Source organism: Opisthorchis viverrini, assembly GCF_000715545.1.
Source record: "Opisthorchis viverrini unplaced genomic scaffold opera_v5_3, whole genome shotgun sequence".
Taxonomy (NCBI): domain Eukaryota; kingdom Metazoa; phylum Platyhelminthes; class Trematoda; order Opisthorchiida; family Opisthorchiidae; genus Opisthorchis; species Opisthorchis viverrini.
Window position 1 is genome coordinate 3075651 of NW_008751659.1, and position 27926 is coordinate 3103576.

Consider the following 27926-nt stretch of genomic DNA (forward strand, 5'->3'; position numbering starts at 1 on the left):
GGCGCTCGTGCATCAAAGCTATTGCCTTCAATACATAGCTCCTTTTTCACCTCCACCCCCCACTTGACAGCCCACTGACAGTGCTGGATTTATGCACCAACTTGCCAGCTCGCGCCTGCAATGCGCAGCTACCTACCCCCTCCCCCAAATCATCGGTGAACGAAACTGCGGCAGCTGGCACCACTGTACGACGAGTACGCGGTTATTACAGCTGGCAATGATGATGATGATGCATCTCAGGTTGCTTCATTATGTTGGCAGTCTTGAAAACAAGCGGAAAGCCTGGTCCTAGACTGATCATCCGATCCAGACTACTGAATTATAGGTGGAATTAGTACCGATCTCGGTTAGGACCGGTCTACAGGATGCACGCTAGGAAGTAGCTAAATCCAGTTGGAAGGCACCAACTGAAAAACGTTTGAGCTTCGCGAATACGAACCTCATACTATTCTTGATATCTTGCACCATTAACCAGTACAATATCTGGTTGGCTTCCCGGTAAGTTATCTTTCCGGAAATACGCTTACATTGCCCGGAATGATACGTTTAATGATTTATGTGATGATTGAAGGCTTTCAAAATACAACTTATAATAATCCTTCTAGCTTCAGAGATCAAAAGTTACGGAGAAGTTGGGTTGTGATGATAACCAACTGAATTCTATGGTGAAGGTTGATGGTCGGCCTTCGGTTGCTTGTTTGTTTCTTCATACCACGGATAGAAATATAGTCCCAGGTGCGTGCAACGAGTGACATAAACAAAGGACAAACAAAAATTCTATCAGGTTGCGTCAATCAATTCTTGCTCGGGAGTGGATGTAGAAGCTCGGAAATCACAAATGGGCACATCTAGAGAAACAAACCAGGCGTGGCCGACAGATTTAGTCTAAACAGTCTGACTTCTCTTCTTAGGTACGTGGCTTGGGGTTGCACTCCGGATGACATAATAGATACATGCAGATGAGCGGACATGGGGAACAAACATATGGGATGGGAGAAAAGTTGTTCCTCCCATTCGCCAGCACGGTCATGGCGAAATGCGAATCTTTTCAAAACAGTCGTGTGTGCTTCTGCCTCATTTGTGGACAGCTGGCTGTGCACTGTATGCGACATAGGCTGACACATAAACAGAATGTTACCGATAGTTCTGTGGTGACTAGATGAAACTATGGTGCGAGGCAAACGCAATCAATCACACTGTGGGGTAACTTAAAGGAGTACATAACTAGGTAAACTTTGTCCAGTTGTCACTCTATTTCAACCTTGGTATAGTCGACCATTTAACAGAATAAAAACATTCACCATTCGGAACAACAGACGGGTCTCCTACTATCAAATCGATGAAAAGGAACTCGGCTTTCGGAGCTACATACTGCTAACTAATCCAGACTTTTATAACTCGAATGAAGGAGGTTCACCCGGCTTATTCATGGAAACGAAGAAAATTTTCTTGCACGAGAAGATCTATGGGCCCAGAGATGATACAAACGGAGTTATTGAAGTTGAGTATCATGCCTTTAGCTACCAATCTACATGCTATGGCGCATCTACAGTCAAGCTGTGTAGGTTCACAGCCCACATGGAACGGAATAGGGATTACTGACAACACTGCGTGCCACCAGGCTGTCAAAACAATTCAAAACAACACCGGCTACCGAGAAAACCCGATGATTTTTAAGACGCAGATAGCCAAATGGTGCTGGTGACACACTGGCTTCGAGTTTTCGCGGAAGTTGGTGCATAATCGTTCTGCTTTTGAGGAGGAGTAAACAGCAATAAACTGATAAGTTGGTAGCTATACAACGAGGTCCATCGCCACTGCACCGGCTGCTTGACTGTGTCCGGCAAAACTCAGATTAACGAGAACCTCCGCAACCGACAACCTTATATGGAACCCTGATATGATCCTACAAGCGAATTCAACCCAGGATAAAAAGCCGAAGAGCAGTATAAACTGCTTGAACCTTGTGGAGAATGTCTTGGCAGACTCAAACCCAGATAGGCATGATAGTCAGTAGTTACGCACGACTCAACGCCGTTCACAACTCTTCCGCACGGTCCTCTGAGTGAGAATATCTCAGCGGAAGCTTAGTGTGACTTGTGGGACTTCCCTCCCCCCCCTAAGATTACTTGCAACTTGGTTAGGTTCCATCGCCATATTCAAGTTAGCGAACTAGTGTGTCATCAGCTCAAGACCAGCCACCCTGAACAGTGCGGAAATTTATAAGACCATCTACAGAATGTCTTGCGGTCCCCTTTGAAACGCCAAATCGATTCGATCGAAGTCGACATGTGTTGCATCAACACTTGATAATGGTTGCTTGATGAACAGTGTAGCATTTCAGAATCTTACGGAAACTGTGGAAGCTGGAACGAGCGTGCGGATGATATAAGAATGAAAAACCTTGGGGGTTTACTTCTACACGCTGACGAAAATGAGTTAAATAAAATGGCTTTGAGTTAGCATTGGAATGAGTGATTGTGCCAGCACCGACCGGTTGAACACGAGTAAGAATATTCGGTAGAATACACGCAGTAATGAGGCCAAAACATGAGACGAAAACCACGTGAATTGTTCCAATTCGATTTATAAAATCAGTGGAACTACCCGTTTCGTGCTTCTTAGGCTTGTTGGTTAGGGCTAATTCTTAAACCTCAACAATCCTTACTTCCTAGCTGAATTGTGCTGTTACCTAGGTCCTGTTTGCTGTTTACATGCAACATGATCGGACACTACAATCCTGGATACGTACCGCTGGAGCCTGAAATAGTTATCAAATTTGTCTGTTTATTGGATTAGGAGTAAAATCTCCAAAGTCTTACCCACCGATGTGGTGGACTGGGTTGCCTCACATCAATTATTCAGCTGTCTGTGAGATTTTCTGCGCACCCCGACTACAAGCTGTCACCTTAGAGTGATGGCCGGACTTGAGTGTTGAAGTGATCCTCCAAGCTACGCTGGCTAGAACATTGTCCCTTAAGGTTCAGCCATTCCAGGAAGGCCAAAATGAAGCAAGCAAACATCAGCAAATCCCCGTACTCCAAGATGATCGTGCTGTCATGGTGTGGAAGTGTGGGGGGCAGTAAGATGTCTCCTCCAGCGAACCAGTATGTGCATATTTATGGAAGCGGCGATGCCGATTAATCCCGATGAAGGGCGGATTAGAAAAAATCAATCCTAAAAGCCGCACACGACGGTCGCCCGAGGGTTGACCACGGCCACCAGCATATTATTCAACAGGGTCGGGACACTTTTAAAATCAGGGTCTGGTATTGCTCAGAGGCACCTGCTGAGTGCAGCCTCACTAGAATTCCGACAGCTATAGTCCACTCCCTGAACCCTCGGGCTAGGCAAGCGTCCCACAACCAGGTGGGATCAGACTGTTGAGTCAATGGTTTCGGGAAGGGTCCCTCAATAAAACCCTGATATCTGTTACCTCGTGACTCAGACTTTTTAGTCGGGAGAAGTGGTGAGGTTCCCCCTAACAAAACCCTACATCATCTAACCGCATTGTGGGTCAGGCTTTTGAGTCAGAGGCACAGGATGGGATAACTCACACAAATCCGATTCTTCGGCCTGAGCAATCAGGAAGTAACATATACTCAAAAAGCCTAGGAGAAGCGGTTAATCTCCCTAATTTATCAGCCCCAACTCCAATTACTGCTTATGCCAATACAACCCCGAGTGTTTGTAGCTCTGTGATTTCAGTGTCGAATCATAGATCTTTATCCAGAAAAAATAACCTAACTAGGCACTATTAAAAGTAACACAGAAGCGGTCAATCAGAATCAGAATCTGTGACTAAAAAGCTAACCCGAAATTTGGTCGTTATCTCTGCATACAGCTCAACAAACTGTAGCAATAACTGTCAAAGACGCCTTTCATGGAGGACGCTCGACACTCTTGTAAGGATATCACTATTCTGGCTGGCGGTCAGAACGCCCGGTTAAAAAAGAAGGTACCATTCTACACAGGCTTATCATTACTCGTGGGACAGAAGCGTGGAAGTCAAGCACGCTTCCGTTCAGGTCGTGAATACAGTGACCACTCTTGACCTTGGGACAATTTCTCGGACACAGCCATAAATATACAAGCAATGGTTGTCCTTTTAGGTCTAGAAGCAGTGTTCGATTCGGGGCAACCACGCTGCCTTGTGGCGATTTCTTCACTTCCAACGGTATGCGGGAGATTTTCATCGCACTTCTCCAAACTTCTACCCCAACACCTTCAGGCAAATGAAAGTCTACGGAAAGTGCTCTTCTAAGCACAGCAACAAAAGCGGTGTTTGTTGGGACTGTCCTTTTCCTTTTAGCCTTGTAATCAAAGCAAATGTCGAAGCAATGTTCGCCATGTCATCTACCAAATGTGGAGCTTCCTTTAGTAGAAAACCCTAAAGGTTTGGAGTATGTGGATGACATTACGCTACTTAGTTCAACCAAGTACAAAATGCATCACACAATCTTAATAATGTTGCCATGCGTTTTGATACGCGCAGTGTATCTCTAGAGTGCAAAGCGTTATTGGTGTGTGTTCCACCAAAGCTGATCATGGCATCAGAACCACCAGGGATTGTGGACAGATTCGCCTATCTGGGTAGCTGTGTCGAATGGTAGCATATCCGACGGAGTGGATGCCAAAATTGATGAAGTTTATTCTGCTTTCCGTCAACTTGGACACCCTTGGGTTCAACATAACATTGGTTTGTAGGTAAAGGTTAGGGTCTACAACTCAAGCTTCCGCACAATTTGGCTTCACGGCTGAAGACAACAGAAGATTGCTTGTCTATTACCATTGGTGCCTTCGAAGCATTGCACATATACCATGAGAATATCAGATTAGCAACGCTGCAGTGTGACAAATGGATTTTGGCAACAAATCAGCTGCCTGTCCAGTTGGTAGGTCGATTCGGTTGCACTACCAGCGCTGGCTCAGCCACGTGCTCCATATGCCAGGCAATCGATCGCCAGACAGATTCCAACTAGAAGATACAACAAGATGGGCAGCTACAGAAATAGAGATAGAGCGCAAGAAACAAAACAAGGGGCCTTGGCTGCTCTAGTGGATGTCCACCGTGAGGTTCGGGCACCCGCCAACATGGCGATTTCATCCGACCAGTAATGTCTATTTCTTCATTGTTCTTGATGATTGAACCAGTGTTCTTTTTTACTTAAAAACGTTTTCCTGTACCCCCTCTTTCTTGCCCTACCCAGTGTTATAGGCTGCAGCGACTAGAGCAACCTTACATCCGTACACGATTGTCAAACTAAGCAGAACTTTTTTTATGAAGGAAACCACTTACAAAGTTGCTCAACACTCTCCAAAAACCTATTAAGTAGTTTCCTTTATGAAGCCATACTGAAATATTTCGAATATCGCACCAACTGAAACATGAGGAGGCCTTTGTGCAGCACAGTCACCTGAAGAATATCATAAAAGAGAGATTCATCTGAGTCTCCCGTGAAAACCACATTAATATGCAAATGACTATATTTGTCGGATTAAACAGAACTTTCATCGTGTTCCTCATTCAAAGGGCACAAAGACTAGGAATATGAGAAACTTTTAGGAAACATCACAGAAAGCACTTCTTCAATCAGCTAACAAAACACAAACCGCTTAGGATTCACTTGATAGGCTTCCCTGTGGTCTTTTCCCACGATGATTATGGTAAAATTGCGAAGATAACTTCAGAGTCATACTTTGTCGTCATTATTTGAGAGCTCTTTCTCCACCTTCCCACCATGCATGCTCGATACAGGGTCGATTGGCGGTCACTATTCATCGGTAGTGGCAAGTTCGGTGCATTTCCTTCAGTCAACATCAAGTAACAAACGGATCCGTTTGCGTATGAAACGAATACCACCAATCGGATGCGATTGGAGAGAGGTGACAGCGGAAACGGTTCATCTAACTGGAGATTAATTTCAGGGTGGATGAAAATGACGACCAAATTGTGATGATAATAACAGCCAATAATAATAATAATAACGAGATGGTAATACAGATGCATAGTACAAGCAGTTCGTACAAGCAGTTGGACAAATGAACCGAAGAATGGCATGTAAAACTAACCGCGTAGTCGCCATCGCCAGCTCGTCCTTGGTATTTCCCAAGTAGTCACCAATCGCCACACGGCTGAGACCTTTGCGAGTGAGCAGAAAGCGAGCTATAGTCTCGGGGGAGCAGTCGAGGAAACCACATTTAACCAGAAAGTCAATTCCTTTGACCGCGGATCTGAAACACGCGCAAACGTGCATAAACATACTGGTACTGGCCTGTTTGTGTTAATTAAGAAGGCGTGATACTATGATAAACACATAATTAACTACAATTCGATCAGGAAGTGGACTGCAATTTCAGTCCACTACTGTAAACAATAGCTTGCAGTTTTTTTTATAGATTTTAAACTAGTCTACGATGATAAGCAGTCGCTTCAAACTGATCATTATCAGGGATTAGTTCATAGTGTGTTTCTGTACCTTAGGGCACACTGTTTAAAGTGAAGACCACAAAACACCAGTTCAACTGCAGGATTTACTCGAACACGGTCTGTATGTCAAGATAAAATAGACCAGTCTGAAAAAGATGAGGACACTGACATTGGCAAGTATCGAATACGGTCAGACCGACACGGAAAGCGGGCATTTCACTGATATTCCATTCATGTGTTTCTTAGTCTGGTTGGATATACAAGCTGCTACGGCCTGTATACAACTACTACCACTACTACGATGGACTGGTATTTGTTTATGGATTCGATCTTGTATCGGTAGATCTCCGTGAGGGTTACGCCATACCTGGTTGGCTCCGCATTTGGACACGGTTTGGCCGATGTACACCCAGGAAAAACAGCAAGGGGACGAAGAGCAGAGACCATCAGAATATTCAACCAATAGCCACAAGGCTGAGACGTAAATGAATAATAAATAGCGAGTCAGTGTCGCTGCGCCCAATTGCTTTGGTAAGTTCGACTTCCGTTCCCTTGTTGTTGGGCCAATAACAACTACGCTGTGTGGTGGGTCAGGTTCGAGACAGCATCTGCCTCGCTCCATTTGTGAGCTAGGGTACGTTCTCGTGAATACTACCAAGACCCTAGAGAAAGTTCACGTGAACGTATAGGATAAAAGAAACTAACTCTGTGCAATTTATTACTCACCAAATCCAGTAATGATACAAAGCAGATTTCTATTTACCAGGACGCCACGGTTACTGTATGAAAAACAGTAAGCCGTTCGCCCGTCAAAAATCCCATCAGCTTCACACAATGGCGCTTAACCGGACAGCCACTAAAAAAATCACGAAAAAGTATGACCTTCAGAAAAGATATCACCGATGCGAAATTAGTGGTAGACTAGGCGTCGCCATGATAGCCCGACTATTTCAACTGACATTGGCTAGTTGCAAAATGAACAGCTAGAACATGGATCACGTGACAAGCAATTAGCCATTTAGTTACTCAAGGTAGAAGATCATGCAGGTGAACTTACTGTGGTCGAAATCATGAGCAAATCAAGGAACTGGTTAGGCTAAAATGATAACTAACTAACAATAAGATATGCAATGGAGGAGAACCAAACCATATGGGAAGAGGTCAAGAGATGTGAAGATAATCACTTGCAAAGCAAGACACTATTAACAAACGCCTAAAATGAATTTCTTGTTTGATAACCACTAACCGGGTGTGTACAGAAAGGTCACTTCATGCTTCATTAGTAATGACATTGGACAGACTTTCGTGATACGATACTTCTTGAGGTTGATGGAAATTTTTGAACAGCCTATCCCGGTTTCACCATTTCCGGTGCCCAATCCCCAAAGTTCAATCAACCAAGGGTTGGAGTTGGGTCTTCCGTTACCAATGGCAGTAATTAAGATCACTGTTATGTTTGGAGAAAGCATATTACTGTACTCCTCTCACATTCCTGACGCAGCGAACAGTATGACTACCTCACGACCTCACGATTATTCACAGTACGGGGATTCGGTGCCCTACTTCGGCCTGCTCCCCGTTGGCGTTCCTGGCAGAATTGAACCTTGAGGGAATGAGTTGCAGCCCGCATGATCCCTAAGGGCAGCACTGAAGTGTTACCACCATAAAAAAGATGACGGCTTTAGGTCGGGCATGACATCATCTTAATTCAGGGGTCATTAAAAACTTCAGAAGAGAGCAGAATTTCAGAAGCTAAGCACACAAAAAACGCAGTGTTCATCTGTTTTGGAGACAAATGTGTATGGGAGAGAAGAGCGCGCAGAAATAAGAAGACGGGTTTTCACAGTCTGAGAATGTGCGAAAACAAAGAATCACATTTAGGCTGCCTGAAAACCAGCGTGAAGTTAGACCGTAAACAAAAACTCTGAATGAAGCATTACTTCGGGCGTCTTGAACACCTTAATCGGGACAACACATTTCTTATTCAAGGTAGCTCAATTCCGTTGGCATGGTGCTGTCCTCCTTAACTATTACCGTAATAGTGCTCTGCGCTCAGATGAAGCCGGATGTTGTGAGGGATCGTTAACACAATTACAGGTGTCTCAACAATGATCATTAGGGGTGATCTAGTTGACGAAACGAATGCAACTGCATGCAAGTTCACGCGGAAGGTTTGGCAGATGCAGAGTGATGAGAATTTGCTCTGGTATCCTACAGAGACCAGTCAAAAAGGAACATGTGGAATAGAACGATACTGAACACTGCAATCAAGGTTTCAATGCAAAAAGGTTTAAAAGACATTCAAGGAATCAAAAGTCGTATGCTGGTGTCAAGTAGTCTGCACCTCGCGTTAATACTCAACAAAGAACGCTACAGGATACGAACGTTCAGTGATCTCATTATGATTTGTTTGAAAAAGGGAAGCTGACGGAAAAACTTGTTCGTGGAATGACACGGCGATAATAAACTAATCACCAGTCGAGCTACCGATTGTTCTTCTACGTTAAGCTCTTAGTCAACTGAATCCCAAAGCTTGCACCCACTTGCACAGGGCGCACAAGAATCTCGACTGTTAGCCTCGGTCATATCAGGTACAAACGGGCCTGTAACTATTTCAAATGTGCTGAATGACTACTGATATCACCCGATCCTGCTTCAGTACGGAGGATCCAGTAAGGGAACAATGGTATTACAATGCGATTCGGTCACCAAATGACTTGTCAGTCACTCTTATACTTAGGGTATTTTGATTATTGATTCTGTATTATAATCATTATTTTATCCATCCTACTTGGAAAAATAAGTTGGCTATGTTAAGAAGCAGATCAAATCCATCAAATGTGAAGTGGGATCAGCTTCTGGACACAGTTTCATCAACTTTTTAGGTTGAAATGGATGATGTACTTCAAGCATTGTTTTGGAATTGTTCGGACGGAGCCATTAAGGAGCAGACGGTGAGCAAGACCCTAACAAAGATAGTCAGTGAGGCAAACAAGATGCCTGTAAAAGTTAACGTCTGAATAGTTGTTACGTTCCATCTGATTCACACTGACTTTGGTCAGTTGAAGAATTCAGGAGGCATTGGCGGATTGAAGGGGAACATCGGAAGATTGCCTTCATAATACGTCCGGAGGCGAGCCGCTCGAAATAAAGGAACATCACGCCGATCGGGCAGATGCGCCAGAAACCAGCCACAATGCGAAACAAGATACACCCGATTGGTCGGAATATAAGTCAATCCTAATCGAGCATGTTTAGCTCGGCGCTTTTCCACCATCGCGAGAATTTTAGCTCGACCTCGTGTGTTGAAGGTCGCGGGTATGACACACCGAAGGTTGTCAGCAGGATTCGCCATAATGGATTGAATTGTCGGATGTTACCAGATGAATACCCGTTGTGTCCAGTCCGCTCCAAGTAGTCCTCATTAGGGTATGTTCAGCTCAGTTCCGTATTAGGTACTGCAACTTAGCCACAACCAGCTTCCAAGACCTTTCTAATATCGACAGCCAACGAACGTCGCAAGATAAAAACTACGCTTGTCTGCTTCAGGCTTGGTGGGACAATGCAAAGGATTTATTGGGCGCTGAGCTCGAGATAGCTCAGCCATAAAGGGTTGGGGCCTCGGACTGGGAAGTTAATGGTACGAACTCAATCCTGGCTTCTAGATCGCTCCTACCTTAGACCTCGTGCTTCGTTCCGAATGTACGGCAGCAATACAACGAAAAGATACCCCAGGTGAACTGAACATGTGTTGAGTAAGAATGTGTGGTCTCAAGATGGGTTATACCATGCAGGGCATATTGTGGGTGAAAACGGGCTTAAGAGAACATAAGAGCACAGGCTATAGCCAGCTGAATGATGTTGAAGATGTCATTAGATTAGGTGTGTTTCCTTTGTATAACCGACATCCCGACAAGAAACAAGCAGAGGTGGGAATCGAAAAAGATTGCACGTGATAAAACGACTGTGGATAAGGTGAAAGGAACAACAAAATTCCGTTAACGGCCGAACAACAAGGCTGACCATACACAAACGGAGTAAACGAACAAATCATCTACAGGCTGCTTATGTTAGCACAACGCAACGCAACTACTGAGGCAAGAGACCGCAAAAGCAAGTATGACACCGGTGAAAACATCAGGAATGAACTACGGCCAAGGCAATAGCCAATAACGATGTGAGAAATTACGCTCCACCGGATCACATAAGCCGGTAACTTAGGAACCTCCAGTGCTTACAGTTAATGCGAATACAAATTAGCCTCATGCCATCAATAACGGAATTTCCATTTAGTTAGAAGAGAGATTACCAACATTCGTAACTAGTAATCAAGACATTTTATTCAGCTTCTAGTCAATTCCATAAAAAATGGGCGGATGGACTAGACACACAGACTGTGCGGATCGGATAGTCTCGCGCAAAGCAGATATGACCTTTACGCCACTGTTATAACTGGGCGAATTCATGCCAACATCATCAAAGGTGAATGCTGAAAAGCAAAGAGCAGACGGGATAGAACTGTAGACAGACTGTAGTCTCGGTAACCTATTGGTCAAATGTCTATTTCGGGACTCCCACTGTCAGTTAGACCAACAGGGAAATATCGCAAAGGTAAGCTGCGCTAATGGCCTTTCGTTTCGGAACGGTACGAAAATCATAACAGATCAAGGATCGTGAAGTTCAGGATGATTTAAAAATTTACGAAGCACTGAGAAAAAGACCTTAATAACATTTGGAAAGCCTTAATGGGTAACATACGTATACATATGATCGACACGAAGTCACTGTATGCCCTCAACCAAGTTTGAAAGCAACATAGATTATCAACAGGACCAAATATCTATAAAAAGTTGGAATATGTCTCAGAAAGCCTCCTTAATCAGCTTTTGCGGACACTATCACCAGTTTGTAGCCCCTATGAGTAGACTCCATATCGAGTAAAGATAAATAAATAAATAGTTTGAGTGGGACGATATAGAGTGGACATCACGGACTCGTGTGTTCTGAAGATACCGAGTGCAGAGATATGACATTCGCCCACTTACAGCATGGAAAAGCGAAAATTCCCTCCCTCCTGAACACGATTTGGTGAGTCGACTAAATCCAAGCGATGCCAGGTAATCGCTATAGGGGGGTGGAGTTCATTTCTGATCACACTAGAATACCCTGTCGTAAACCTAAATATTTAGATGCAAGCGAAGAGAGTGTTAACTCGAGGCTCTCGCTTACACTTTTTTCAGTTGACTGTGTACCACGAAAGCTGTTTTGGTTTCCAGTTGGGTTGATAGTCAAGACAACCTAGTGTGTTTTTAAGGTCTGTTTTGGTTTCCAGTTGGGTTGATAGTCAAGACAACCTAGTGTGTTTTTAAGGTCGACAGGTTTTCATGGACCTCAGACGCGATATAATATAGGGACAGGGAAAATAATCGCAGAGTCCAAGCCGATGAGAAAACAACTGGACTGTCTATTCCCATACTACCCATGTCGTTCCATCTGTTCCTGCTTACAATGGGATAAATTTGCCTTGACTAATGGAATGTAAGAGATGGTGTGTGGCGAAAAGTAAAGGAAGGTTTAGAGATAGTTGTCGACGGATGTTCTTCTTAACAGAAAGTTAAACGGCACAGTATTGTGTACTTCCGATGGTAGGCGACGTGTCTGGAGTACAGCGCTATTATGTTGAACACTACTACGGAGAAAAAATCCCTCTCCCTCATACTGGTGGAAATGTCTAGCCTTAAAAGTTGTGAAGAGGCGATGTGCTTGGTTTTTTCCAACAAAATGGTCGACGCAACAAACTGATTTCTGGCTCCTGTGGTATTCTTTATGTCAGTATTCGAATGCGGCTTGTCTGACCCATACTAGATCAAATTAATATCTCCACACGACTTTACTGAATGAAATTGTACCCACAGATGCTCAGCACTTATATAAAAATCATGTATTTCGTCCAAGCATGACACGCAACAGTCAGCCATGCCAGTTTTTATAAGTCCCCGATCCAGATCGTTCTAATGCATTGCGTTCTCTTATTTGTCTATTCAGTAGTACTGTAACGAATTGCTGAACCACTACTAACTGGCTAACTAACTGCCAATCCATTCTGCCTTGGTTTCCCTTATATTTCATAGGTTGTTTACCTCACGGCTTTGGAAACCAGCAAGCGATGGTCCAACGCCGTGCATGCGCAACTGACGACCATAACAGGATATGTACAGAGCTGGTTAATGGGGGCGCCCAACCGACATGGGGGGCGAGATGGCCCAAGTGGTTAGAGCGCGAATTTACTGACCGGAAGGTCCGTGGTTCGAACCCGACCTCTGCCACTCGACTTCCCCTGTCTAGGCCTGGGCGACCTGGCAGTATCCCAGCCCTCATGCTTCCTCCGGGTGGCATAGCAGCTAGGCACCGGAAGGGTGTTACAGCTGAACAATTATTATTATTATTTCCAACCCACATGAGCAGAATAAACCCGTTGTCTTCTATAAAATTTGGCACAATATGCAACCCGTGCTTCTAAAAGGTAGGTTGCATGAAACAGCATGTGGCTATTAATACGTACCAGGGAGCTTGACAGAGTTGTGTCTCAGTCAACTGAACGAACCCAGAACAGGTAGCACGCCGGTCTATATTCAGGTCATGTTACAAAAATAGCGCTGATTGTAACCTGATCGGCTGCACCGACAAGTATGAGCTTGCACACACACACGAACACAAACACAGACTTGGTAGCCAGGGTGAATAAGCTTAGGGCTCAGATTGTTGAATTGAAACAAAGTGTGCTCGTATCTCAGTTTAATCCTACATTGCAATGGTCCGAACAGTCAGTCAACAAGATTTGAGCCCTGGAATGACTGAAGCCTTACAAACCTGTGGCTAGCGTTAAACCTAATGGGATAAGGTATTCCCTGAATAGAACATGCCACCTATGGAGGTGATACGTATCCAAAAAACAGCGGGTAAATGATACATTTGTGCTTTACGGTTCAGTTGAGATATAATAAAATGAAATGGATGAGAAATAGGAACCCGTTTAAAAAAGGTACAATCAGCCGAAAGACCTCATTTGAGCCCTATATTTATCGATAACTAACCAGCAAAGCTACGTCGTATTCACCTATTTCGTCAGGAACACCAGTATACATGCTGAGAGGTGTTAGCGCTTCATTTACTTTTGTCAGTCACACAAATATAATAGTTTACACTGGTGAGTGAATGGTACACTCGCAAGAGGTTAGAAACTCAAAGTCTCACTAGGGCATACGAGAGGATAGCGGCTTGGGTTAAGTGGCACCTTTGATGCGTACATTGCTGGTCCTTGTATTCAACAAAAAGTGTATGGTGCCACTGGATTTAAGGGAATGTTCCGATGACCTGATAAAAATCAATTGCGTGACGTGCTCAAAGATGTATCATTAAGTCAGTGAATCCAAGATCGACTTCGGCTATCACATAGTTCTTAGGAAACGCTTCGGAAAACGCTCAGAAACTTTATTCTGCTGCCTACTTATGTTACACAGCAACTTTAAGTTATTCCAGGTGATGCTGAGGTAGAATGGTTGAGCAGCCACTTGAAATACGTCTGAAACACAATCCCTTCGGTTGCACAAACCGGGATTAACCGACGGCTGGGCACATGATAGTCAAAGAGCGATTTCTATTTACTACTATACGCAGTATGAGCAAGTATAGAGCATGGTAATCATCTTGGGAGTTGTAACGCGCGAATACCACCAAATTCATCCGAGTGCAAGTTTGTGAATAGCGTATAATTGATGAACTGCTCTTCTTCAGCTGACTGGCATACAGTGACTCAAGGTAACCGTAATGTCACGGTCCATATTCGACAAACTTGTGTTCGGTGCCCAGGTGGTTCTGCTGCGCGGAGCACTTGTGTATGCTCAGGTTTATCATACATAAGTGAGGGAAGTTCCTCTGTGTTTCGCTAAAATATGGCATTGTTGACAAGTAACATTTGACCTCAAATGAGACCGCCAAGTTATAATTTGTATGAGATGAGCCTTGGACAGTTTTACTCCGTGAAATGTTCTTACTGGTTCCAAGCAGTAAGTCCATGAGGATCAAGGAATACGAACGATAGAACCGTTTACAAAAGAGGAGTGCATGACTCACTTGTTGAACATATTTAAACCGATGCGGTAAATCCGCTTTCTTCTTTTCTCTGCATTACGGGCCTGTTGTTTGATTATCTGCAGCGGTAAGGGTTGTAGCGAAGGGACTGAGTGCTGTCCATCAGATGGAAGCACTCGTGTGAGAGATTGTTGAGGTGCATGAGAAGCACGACACTGTGTCGGAACAAACAGGTGTGTATGCTTCATTTGCTCTATCGATAACCCGGTAAGTTGATGTTGTGCTACCGTCGACGAATTCCAACTATGTCCCGATGAACTGCAGTACGCGACGGATGTCGGGAGAGCTACCAGGACGGGTCTGGAAGCATTGTGGCAGGCAGTAGCTGAACTAGAATTGTGACCTGAAGGGTGATGAGTTGTGTGTCGAGAGCAAGTGCGAGAAGATAATCGCGACGAGTCCAGTGTAACTCCGTTTGTGAGCACTGGTCGCTTACCACTGACACTAGTGAAGGAATTGACATGATCGGCAGGAAACAGTCCAGCTGAGTGTGTACAAACCCCATTGCTTCTGGAGCACTTTGAGCACTGGCAAACACAACTGTCCTGTTGTGACGAGCAGGGCAATGCTGACGGTGACGGCTCTGATGGTTTGTTTGGGACGAATACGCTATGACAGTCACCCTGACTAGATAAAAGGCCCGGTGTGGTGGAGGAACCTTTCAAACCGGAATGTGAACGTTGACTAGAAGGCATGACCGAATCCCTACATGACTGTTCAAATCTGGGTTGGCTCCTACGTGTCAACGTGGGTGAAGATAGTTTACGAATCGGGCTAGTCCGGCGTCTTTGTATTTCGCATGAAAGTACAGCCGCGGTGGTTCTCGTTAGACAGCTGCACTGTGCGAAGTTACTGTTTGGAATAGTGTGGTTAGAATTAGTATCTCTGGCGACTAGGGGATATATGGCGGAGCAATTTGGACTAGTACGATGGTTGGAAAGGCGTGAACCAACAGAAAAATTAGTCTCATGGTCGCGACATAATTCCGCGTGACAATGATCGTGAACAATACCCTTGCAAGAGGACGAGGCAACCTGATTGTCTTCCGTAAGTGCTTTATCGTTTGACCTAGATGTACCACTATTATGAGAAGTCCGATCAAAAGAGATGACACCAGTGCTATCCGAGTTGGAGGAAACGCCACAGCTAAGTTGCTCTGTGGCTGCCTTCAGAGCCCAATCAACATAGGCTTGCTCAAGAACCAGATCTTCAAGACTTCCAGAAGACCTTGAGGATTGGTTTTCGCTTCGACGAAGATCGAATTTCACGGACGTTTGACGATCACTCGGTGGAGAGGAGGTTTGGTGCAACCCAGTTGCTGGAAGGATGGAATCATGGTCCTGGATTTTGCGTTTTGAACAGTTTTCCATGCAGAGACGGGCGTACTCCGTTCGTAACCGATAGTCACGGTAAACATTCTGGATAATGCGGGCCGCTCTCTGGGCCCTTAGTCGACCGCCGTAGCTGCGCTCGATCAATTCAACCTCCTTGGCCTGCAAGTCCTCACTCAGTTCGTAGCTTGCATTACCGAAATCAGCTCGCAGTGGGTGGATATTTGACAACGGCCCTACTTCCGTAAACGAATTTGGCGCAATGATAGAGTTCGTGGAGAGCGGACCAGCGCCGCCCCTCGGATCCACAACAGCAGCGCGAATCAGGTTGCCATCTTGATATGCAGAGTGGTTATTTGAAAAATACCGCCCCGTCTTTATCGTTCTGGGGGACTGTCGCTGAGTGGTCTGTTGACCATTGCAACTACATTGGTGACTGACAGATAGTTGATGGCAATTAGAAGGTTCGTTTAATCCTGACTCGGATAGGGTTTTATCTCCAGATTCGCCAGGAAATGAACCACTGCCGTAAAACAGCGAACGATCATGACAAACCCCATTGAATTGTACCGGTGTGTTTTCTGGACGTGAGGAGCAGTGAAGATTGTGTCTTGTACTCGTCCGACTTGAAGTGCTATGCAGTGGAAAAGTAGGACACATGAGGCGCTTTACATACATATTATATATATATATATGCTGTAAAAACATTACAGTTTTTTAAAACTGAAAAAAAGGAAAAACCGGGGGAGGGATTCAGTCATGTGCGAACCCGCTACAGAGAGCCTAGGTAACTACATGTCCAAAGCTTGGAGACAATTTGAGGTCTTGAGAATTGTGGAACACAAGGAGCCGAGACATTTCAAAAACGTTCGCAAACAGTAGTCAAACAGTCCGGGTAGACTCCTAGGCGTCCTCGAAAAATTACGTGTAAGTATTCACACTGTAAAGGCCCACTAGTCAGAACAACTCAACAAAAGGACTGGAGAGCGTCCTGTCTCTGGATTGACTGTAACGCATCCTGAATCGCTCTTTCAACCTTGTTTCACATTTCACATCTGTATTTGTCTGAGTAGATGTCACATAAACCACGCGTTTGCGAGTATTCGTGTTCCGAAGAACCTGATTCTACTCAGTAAAATAAGGTAAAGAAATACATACTGGCTAATTGGTGGACACAATTGTTCAAGACTGAGACGGAAAATTAGGAAAGGAAGGTAGGCATTAGAAACGCGAAGTTCGGAAAACATTGCAGAACACTGTTGCCGATGCCCCCGCGTCTACAATATGGAGAAAGTGACATTTTTTAGTAGAGTGAATCATGGAAAGGCTGATTAGGTCGATATTTTTTGGAAGCTAAGATTGACGACTTCAAAAGAACTTCATCCAAATCTTGCTAATTTCCGAAGCCTAAATCCTGCGAAAAGAGAGCAGAATTTACGGCCTTCGACGTTCAGCTACTACTCAATAGCGACGCGACTGGCTATCCGCACATAGCATGTAGTTCTGTGAACAACTGGATGAGTTGGGCACTCAAATCTATAACAGACTAATATAAAGTAACCAAGTAAACAAGAAGCTGAAAGTGACACGCACCATATCCCGGATTCGGCAAATGAAAAACGAGCTTTTCGTTCAAAGACAACTTCACCAGAACTCACACAAATGCTGCGCTCTCACTCAAATTCCAGAGTGCAATAAGTAGCATTCATAAGACCCAAATGTCAAACAATGGCGGGCCTGTTTCTAACGCTGTATATTCCTCACACCACACAATAATACGAAAAAGTGGTTGAGGGAAAGCAAGCTAAGCAAGGCTAATGAAGTCTCAATGACGGCGAAGTGGGAAGATCCACACTTAGGCCACTGAAGGAGGAGCCACCGAGGTTTAAATTGAAGGAAGCCACTACCCTTAGTCTTCAGAACGGTTCATACAGTAATGGTGCATCATCACAACCAACTGTCGCATCATCACTAGAACGGTAGAAGAAAAGCTTCGGCTGGGCGACTTGTGTGCCACGATAAGGGCAGGCATTTTATAAAAAACCTACCGGATCGTATTTTCATAGAATGGTGCCAATTATAAGTTCTCTTATACTCCGCTTCGCTCGTATAGACCGCACCTAACCGTTCGTTCAGCTGTAGCCTAATTACAAGTAAATTAAGTAGCTGACGAGTAGCAAGAAAAAACGCACGGTAAAATCTCCTCAAATTCCCAATAAGTATTGTTTTTGTTGTTCTATAAAAATAAGTGTTTATCAAAGCTTATCGTGACTAGTGGTTCATAATCACGGTTCGCTGAATGAAAAACACCAACTGTTAGCCTAAGTGGCGATGATGAAGACCAATGAACAAGTTTACCCTGTGCTAGTGAGCACGAATCACGGACATGAAAGACTACTGAATAGCTGGGGCAATCAACTCATAGAAAATTTTATTACACTCAGAATCTGTTTAAAAACACTTTGAACCTTCATTGTCCCAGCACAAGAAGCATTTTATGCGGTCCTTTTTACCACCTTCTCAGGAGAATCTTTCTGGGCCTTGCTAGAGTGAGGGAGTACTATGTTAAACCGGACGGGAGCATTCCCCTCTGGTTCAAAATCGATTAGCTGTAGCACCCTTTTGGTGTCTAATTGCCATGCCACCAGAACGAAGCACGAGGGCTGGGATACTGCCATGTTGCCCAAGCCTAGGCAGCGAAGTCGAGAGACAGAGGTCAGGTTCGAACCACTGACCTTCCGGTCAGTAAATTTGCGCTCTAACCACTGGGCCATCTCGCGCCTCTCTGATTCAAGCAGTATGAGGCTGTCCCGTAATGCGCAGTGAATAGCAATTTTCCCGGATACATTGATCACTTGATGCAGAAGAAAGTAGTGAATTAGGTCCTCAGACTTACAGACCTCCATTCCTTTTCACGTAGCCATCTAGAGCAGCGGGTTGGTGTCACACGACCTGCCAGAATCGCATTGGTCCAAAAAAACACGAAAACTCTTTGAAGTGGCTCTATGAATAATGCAGAAGAGCATTACGCTGCTTTCACTCAATACAATGCCTTCGAGTTGCATTACACAGGAAAAGTCCACCAGTTGTAGCAGCTTTTCGGTGCACAGCTGCCAAACACGGGGAACCCGAGGGCTGAGAGAGTGCCAGACTGTCCAAGCCCAGAAAGAACTAGAGCATGTATTGATAGTTTGAGTTTATAAAGACAGATTGGGGAAAACAAGAACTACCTATGATATTACGAAGAATACGGCTCAATAATTTTTTCGCCTAGGATATCTGGCCATAACAAATCCCCAAAACCGTTATACTTAAACTACTCGGGGTTGATGCCTGAATTATGCTGAGTTTCGCAATTTTGTTGTAAACACTACCCAAGCTACCGATATGCTTTTCTATGCAAAATCTTCCGGTGTTTCCTAGTTGTCACAAACTTATTGTGTAACAGATAAAAATTCAGATAAAAAACGACTCAGACCCTGAGCAAGACCATATGGGTATCTGAATCCAGACCAGTTATGAAAATCAAACATCGCGTTCAGTTAGGAGGCTTAAACCTTCGCCATCGATTCCCTTTGTACGTCCGCGTTTTCCGCTCTGGTGTAAACCCGTGAACAGAGTATTTTGACGCACCAGTTTCTCTCAGGCTTGTGAATAATCACCATTATCACGTGAGCTATTTCATAGACTGTTTCTTTTGGTTTAGCTTGTAGCAGTTTCGGAAGTACAGAAACACGTATCAATCGGGAAAAACTGCTTCTAGAAATGTTGGATTTCCACTCCGTTGCCACTGAACGGCTGAAAGGTTTTGCCCGCTTTCCTACAGGACCCAAAAAACAATAATATGACGGACCAATCGGATCAACGAAAGAAAACAAGTAAAAATAGGTTATTCGATCGAATAATCAATTGGAACGAAATTAGATGACAAAGCAAGAAGGAAACGGTCCAATCATAACGGAGGAACAGAACTGTCGAATTGGAACCGCTCAACGAACCAACCAGATAGAAAATGAGATCACAACGTAGCTCAGATTCCAAGCTGACTAACCAAATTACGCAAGTCACCTCGAGAATAACAACTCTCTTTAGTTAGATACTGTTTGGAAACTCCAGAATCAAGGGCAGAAGAGAAGGAATTCGCCCACTCAATCCAGCACTGACGATTTCACCTCAATTGGAGCTTAAACGTTTACAATCCGACTCCCAAGCTCCGCGAACAGACCAACGACCAAGCAATAGTACAATTTCCGCCAAACCATGAGGCAGTTGTGTGAAGTCGGTTCTGTTATGCCTAAACGTATAAAACGTAAACAAGACGAGCAACACTGTATCTATAAGCATTTGACATGACGGCTTATTACATGTGTTCCCCTTTAACCGGATGTTTTTTGTCCACCTGGAACACCAAAGAAAAGTGTTATGTGGAAAGGTGGTACTTAATGTGACAGTACCGTGTCGACAGTGCTTAGTTCGAAATGGCATTCGACCGTTTGTTGCTACTACAGATATGCATTACTGAGTTCTGCAAAATAGAACGTGGTTGACAAGGCAGGAGTGATGGCAATTAGAGCTGTATCTGATCCCGTGGCTCTGTTCAATGCGAGCAGACTGAATTTGTATGGTATAGCGACCAGCCCAGATTAACCCGTAGAGTGGGTTGAATGAAACTCCATGGACGATGTACACTTTATATTGAAACCAACACTTGAATGAAAGTGAACTGGAAATTCGACACTTTTTACCATGGAAAATTCAGGTCGCTACAGCTCAGTTCCTCATCCCTCATAGGCCCATTCGCTGCGCAAATGCCCTTTGGTCAACTATTTCAAAATGTCTGCTTACATGAGTCTAATTGAACGTACAAATCATTGATACACGAGATTTCGCTCACCAGTGAGGGGAAGTTTATAGTCATCGAGATTTTGTATTTTCATGAAGTGCTGGAAGGCCGAAAGGAACCGTAGGGTTGTTCCATCCTTGAGAATCACCAGCAGCGTAACTCTGAGCAATCAACTGGGTCTGAATCGGTGGTTAACTACCATAAAGTAAGCCTATAGTGTCCGCTGATCAAGTCATGCATCAAAACTACTTGCTGTGTAAAGCCACAAAGGAATCCAAATGCTAACGAATTCCCTGGGAGAATATTTCGCTCTGGCATAGCCACAAGTACAGCAGAACGCATTACTAAAAGGTGACCAAGTTGTGGAACAATGATGACAATCAATCGGCCTCGCAACGAAGTATGTTACATTTCTAGTCTCTAGTAAAAATGGTTCCAAAAGGGACATGTGTAACCCAGCAACCTAGCATGATTGGAACGAACACTGATGAAATAGATCAATTTGGTCTCGACGTAAAGCGAAATTTTGAAACAGCATTAATTTCAAGCTCCAACTTCAGCAAAGGCATCATAAAGTCAAGGATCATGAATGATCTAAGCTAGATGGGCCCAGCTGAAGGATTCCCTTTTCCAGGTAGATCGATTAGCCTCCAGCTTGAAAATGCTCTTCCTATTCTGCCCTGTTTCCTCTGCTCTGTTTCGAAAACATGAGGAAGTCAACAACGTAATCGCACGTTTCAACAGGTGCATTCTGGATCATGTTGGATGCACTTTGGTTGATAACAGTTCCATTTAACACGATCCACAGCGATAAGAACCTCAGAAATCATCGGCCCACTACATTTTAACTAACTTTCAATGTGATAGCTTAATGCGTACAGGTTGAATATATGCATACATACGTACGTAATAGTTCTTGCCATTTTTACATTACATATATGTATGGATGTATACAGTGGTGTATCGAAAAAGCTCCATGACATTTTTCGAACATATAAGCCAATATTCGGGTTCGAACGTAAGTATAATTAATCGAGCATAACTGTGGTGTAGCCAAATAAACCTATGCAGGTAAAATTGGGACGTGATAGGAAATAACATAGGCTATGCTCATTTTGACGAAAATATAGAGTAGTCCATTTGAATATCATTTGTGTGTGAATCACAAAAAGGATAGATGTAGCAAAAATTGAGTTTGACTGCAATTGAAGAATTACACTCGTATGCAAATTACCTTCGTATTAACGGAATTCACATGCATCTTTCGTTTAGGGTATTCCTCAATTGCACGTGCTGTACGGAGACCACTTCATATTGCGGTATGCATGATATCGGAGATATTTCGACAACTGCATACAATATGAATTTGATTTTGCGAGAGACTCACCTGGAACCCAGCTGAACCTCTCGTTTATGATGAAACACCATAAACTGGAGATTCAGCTAGTTTCCAAGTGAGTCTCTCGCAAAACCAATTTTTTATTATGATGAGTGCATTCCGCTAATTTCGTGCGACTTGAGTTCAATTATAACATAAGGTTGATGAAAACTCAAGGACTGTGTCTACCTGAGGAGCCTCAAGGGTGAAACCGGTCGTGGGTTGTCGAAGAGTTTTCAGCAACTTTATGAGTAGTGTATTAAGTCTATGGGAAACAGAAAGTTCACAAACCGTAGATAAAAGCTAAACAGATAGTACGTTAGGTTAGTATGTCTACACGCAACGACCGGCAGCGAATGAGCTCATGGTCGTTAACTTACTGTCAGTCACGTGACCAAGGTTACACTACCCTGACCTTTTGACCGTTCACTCCTCACCAAAACAGCTGTTTCATCGAGCACAACTATACGTCCAGTGTAGGTCATTTTACTACGATGACTGTGAGGTAACAAAGCTGGTACTGTCTAGCAAGTGTCAAAATGGTGTTTTATTGGTAATGGAGGGAAATGACTGACTACAGAATGAGTAGGAAAGTCGAGAAATCAAGGTCCTATTCCGACCCTTGATTAGTGCATCGCATAGGAAGCGCACTATCTATAATATGGTTGTCCTATACAGTCGATACGGAGACGATTTGAACAATGTCTTCCCTAATTCCAAAAAACGACTTACGTTGCACAAATATCAGACAGCGCCAACAGGCAAGAAGGGTTCAAAATAAGGAGGAACCAACAATTTTGGGAACGATAACTCGGAATGGAAAAAGGCGTCACGGGAAAAAAAGCTGCGGACTGTGAACTAGATTAAAAAGATCGCCTATGGACGATCTGTTTTCTAAGTCACAAATGAGAGCTTTTGGATGGATCTACATGGGTACGACAATGACGGCTTCATTGGAAGCTAATGAGTACTTGCAACAACAAAGAGACGCCGGAAAATTAACAGTAGAATATCGATGTGGTTCGGTAGGAATTCAGCCTTACTTGGAACTGAATAACTGTTCATGATCGTGATAGTCGCTTAAAATCTCGTAGCTTTCACGGTGGTTTCTTCTACTTGTTAGCCAAATTTTTTAATCAACGGATCCAATTACAGACGTTGAGGTCACATATGAGAACGAACAATGGTGCTCAAGGCCGGTGATGCTCGCAAGGACGTCTATGAAAGCATCATTTAGTTGTTGACCGCTGTTACAGAGTGTACACACCGTATGAATAACAGGTGAAGGTCTTAGAGGTAAGACCAGCTCAAGGCAAGCTGTTAAAACGGTAATCAGAAATGTAAAAACCGCATTTATAAACCTGCCATACTTGGGCGTTTCAACATGGATAAAGCGAACATGTGAATGAATGACAATGTCCTCTTTATTGGACGTGAAGTGTGTGATTAATTTTAAACGCATCTAGTTGAAACATTTTCTCACTGATAAATGACAAGACTGAGGGATTTAGTCAAACATCGTAGTTAATAATCCCACGCAATCTTATGTCCAGTGGTGATGTCACATTTAGTGCAAGCGAATACTTAGAGAATGATGGCCCCACCTATACGGCATGAGGGTGTCAGTGTACGTACATATCACACTGAACGTTTCACAAATCACGGTAGAGACCTGGTGCACTGCCTCTTAGTAGTCCTATGTTCAAGGGCAATCGTGTTGTCAGTACACAAAAATCCTCAACGTTTCATTTGAGACAATGATGTTATGTACTCTCGTCGCTCACACCTGGAGCAGATGACACAATACAAGTTTCACAGACAATTTGGCTGCATCTATGTGCACATCCCACTTGCTTTGGGCTATTTGCTTGCTTGCTTACGACACGCGGATGGAACAATAATCCTTTAGACGCGAGTCTGTAACCAGTCTCGTTAGTGTTGTGTTTAGACAGAGCGCATAGTCCTCATCTGTCATGCATAACTAAATCCACCATTCCTGAAATTGGATATGGGGCAGATGCGCGAGCCAGAATAAACCGCTCACAGTTGGTAACCCGATGACGAGAACCTTTTGATTCGCGTACGTATTTATTGTGACCGTCCAAGGACAGCAAACATTGGCTGACATGTAAATGCGATTTTCAACTCGACATTCGTCCGCTGGAGACTGCTCCATAGTCTAAATGCAACTTCCAATTCAAATGCTCTGTTAGTACTCAACAGTGTGCCCACCCTATGACATACCGTACTGTGTGACTAATAGACTAGTGACATACTCACAAATGTCCTAGGGTATCCTTATATCACCTTCCTTCGTACCTGTGAACAGATTCATCAGAGATGAAGTCAACTAGAAACACACGAAAATTAACAAGATTTCAAGCGATTATCATAAACCATAGAGCAGTTTTTACGGTCCACGTATGGCCGATCGTCCTGCAGGATCACCCGGCCGTTCGAGTGGCAGACGAGGGAACCGAACCATTCTAATCAAGCGAAATAATCATTTGCAAACAAATTTGGTTTGGCGAGAGACTCAGCCGGAACCCAGCTGAATGCAGCACATTCAGTTGAATACTGTAGCAACTGAAACATGAGGCGGCCTGGTGCAGCACATTCAGTTGCATGGAAACATCACAAACGACAGATTCTGCTGAGTTCCAGCTGAGTGTATTTCGCTAATTTCGTGCGATTTGGTTTCAAGTGCAACATAAGGTTGACGGGAACTTGGGGACTGTGCCTACCTGATGAGCCCCAAGAAGGGCGAAACTGGTCGTGGGCTGTCGAGGAATTTTCAGCAACCTTATGAGTAGTGCACTACGAATTTACACTCTAATCAAGCTTCTCGTGGTCCATGTATTGATAATGATAATGATAATGACGTAGAAACCCGTACATTGTCAATGTGCACTGCTCTCAGACGTGTACAGCTTGGGAGGAAATTACCCCAACGCCACAATTCTGGCGTCGATGCCCAGAAAGCGACCATTATACTCACAGACGGATACCGAATTCAGGCGTTTTTCATGTACTACCAGAGTTTCTCTCAGCTTTCAAGTACAGTTTCAGCCATTCATCTATCATCTGTGACTGTCAAGAAACTCTACAAATGGATGTTTCATCATTTTATGTCAATTTAACACTCTCCTGGTGGCCTGTACCAATTAAAGAGGAAGCTCGTCGTTCATAACATTTATGCTCCGGTTCCCGACACTGTTTGCAGTCCTTCTTCACTGAAAACAGTGGAGCACTCACTCTTGACTGGTGCGTCTTCCATGGAAAGATCCCAAAGGAAAGCTGTTGAGCTGCCCTGATCGTTCTGGTTGGAAAGTTGACACACTGAATGGGTTTGGAGAAAAGCGACCCCTATTTCCTCTTTAGTATGAATCAGACAGCAGGATAATTTTAAAACAAACAGCCTCTTTAGAGGGCTGTGACCTGTCTATCTTAAACTTAGTCGGTCAAATCGAATTCAACTGGTTAAGCGTGGTGTCCTCATAGTGCATAGGTGCCCTGGAGTACGAACTAACCATTTCTAAATATTATACACTACTCATAAGGTTGTTGAAAATTCTGACAGCCACCGACTGGTTTTACTCTTCTTGGGGCTCATCAGGTAGGGGCAATCCCCGAGTTTTCGTCAACCTTATGTTTTACTTGGACCCAAATTGCACGAGATTAGCGAAATACACTAATTTGCATACCAGTTTGGCAGTACGTCTATATAATGTATTGAACGTCGTGTCAGCTGACAGAGTCTGATAGAGCATATTCAGTTGCTTAAAAACGAGACCCAACTGGGTCCCAGGCAAGTCTCCCGTCAAAACCAAATTGTTATGCAAATTAGTGTATTTCGCTAGAAAGAGCTCGTTAGGCACACGGATCCACCATTTTAGTAAAACCCACTTTTTTATTATGTAACTGACTCACCAATTTGGCTTAATCTCTGAATCTCTATCAAACTGATTAGCGGATTGGATGCCCGGAAATTAGGATGGTTTTCACGGGAGGCTCAAATGAATTTCAGCTGAAGGTCACATCTATGATGTACCTCGATTAATGTGGTACATAACAAAATGCTCATACATTCGTGACTAAATTATGTCTAAATGAACAGTGAGGATGAACGCTTACTCTATTGTAGACATGTGTGTGGTTTGTCCATCAGAAGTACGGCTGAAACAATAGGCATCGCAGTTCCCTGAGTTGGACGGATTACACTGATCTGCTTGTACACGGGTAGGAGAAAAAGTCCGTATAGAGTTTTGTCCATCAGAGGCATTAATTGCCAAACACGTGCCACAATTTGCCTGTGAAGAATGTGCGGATAAAACGCGCGACTGGTGCATAAAGGGTACAGTATTCGTTTAAAAATCCCAGGTCCCAAGGATATGTCCACAACCACCCATACCGCCCGGACGGAGGAATCGCATCTGCCGCCTGAACGGACGGCTGTAGGTGACCATTGAGTGAATCACTCGATGATTGGTCACAAGCAAACGCGCCACTCACCTTGAAGTAATTCGCAGAAAGTTTATTGGCTAAGAGATTATTGATCTCAGCTGCAGGCCAGCCTCATCGGCGAATGGCCGTGCCGCGGTAGGACAAGGCGAGAGGTGCCTTGCTCACAAATGACGACCACGTGCGCGAATGACTGGGCTTGCGCGAAGATCGGACGGCCGATAGCCAGGACGAAAATGGGCGAGTGATGAAACGGCAGCTGTTCGCCCGGCCCCTGTGCTGCTGGCTTGTTCTGTTAAGCAGCAGTGGGCTTTTACCATCGATAACTGTGATGTGAATAAGCCCCAATCGGTGATTCACTATTTCACACGTTCAAATCTGTTTAGATGAAAACCCATTTCGCCAGTGGGGTCCACTGCAGCAACTTCGTCATGCTGGAAGAAAATATGGGTTATTGATAGAGTTCCGCAAATCACAAATGTGTCTACTAGTCAAAAAGTCACCACTGATTCCGTCTTTGTCCAGGTGATGAACCTCAGTAAGGACTGAAGGCCTTGTGTGCCTGATCTTTCCTTTTTTACTAAAGAAACTCGAACCAATCAGTTTGGAAGTCTACGCATCGTGTCAGGCCTAATAACCTACTCAACATTAGTAAACATGAAATTATTTTCGGTTTGGAATAATACACACAGGTACTAAGTTGTTGTACCTCTTTTTCAGAACACAGTCAAATTTTTATAGCACTGACAAATGGGCTGTTAGCTACTTCATTGGAAATAAGCGTCGACATCCGATTTTTCCGGATGAATTGAGAAACTGTGCGAGTTCGATTGTGTGACCTGACCGGATATCCTGATCTCGTTGCAAACAACACTAGGTTGGGCGTGAATTGTCCCGCGGTTTATAGTATCACTTGAATTATTCATTGAGGTGACCTGTCCTAAGTTACCGACAAAACACTCTACTTAGTCTCATATAACACTGCCCTTTGTATTTCGTTCACGTGAATTGATCGCTTTTGTTAGTGAAAACAACTCATATACCATGATAATGGAAGGGCAGTTCGTCATGGCAAAATCGTTTAAGGAGTGACTCAGTAAGAAAAGTTCGCAGTGCAAGACTAAGCACACCTAATTGAGGGTAGATCTCATGTAATTCCTTGTTCTCAGTAATTTTACTGCCATCAGCTAAGGGAGTCTTTCACTAGGTGATTCATGAGTCTAAAGATACGGTTCGAAGATGAATCAGTTTAGTACTAAACGTTTCCTGCTGTCCTGATCACGACCTTAACTCCCCATAACCACGATATTTATAGAAAACCATCCACTCAAA

General features: G+C 44.0%; 1 protein-coding gene across 1 annotated transcript in view; it reads right to left on the bottom strand.

Annotated features, from left to right (window-relative positions):
- T265_00345 (hypothetical protein) overlaps positions 1-26533 on the bottom strand; it is a gene marked incomplete at both ends in the record, with an annotated part of 41859 nt that extends 15326 nt beyond the window's left edge. The window contains 3 exons of the mRNA XM_009164090.1: positions 6073-6234; positions 14564-16546; positions 26268-26533. Of these exons, the coding sequence (XP_009162354.1) occupies positions 6073-6234; positions 14564-16546; positions 26268-26482 (2360 nt within the window). The remainder of the gene's footprint in view (positions 1-6072; positions 6235-14563; positions 16547-26267) is intronic.
- Between the last annotated feature and the right edge of the window lie 1393 nt (positions 26534-27926).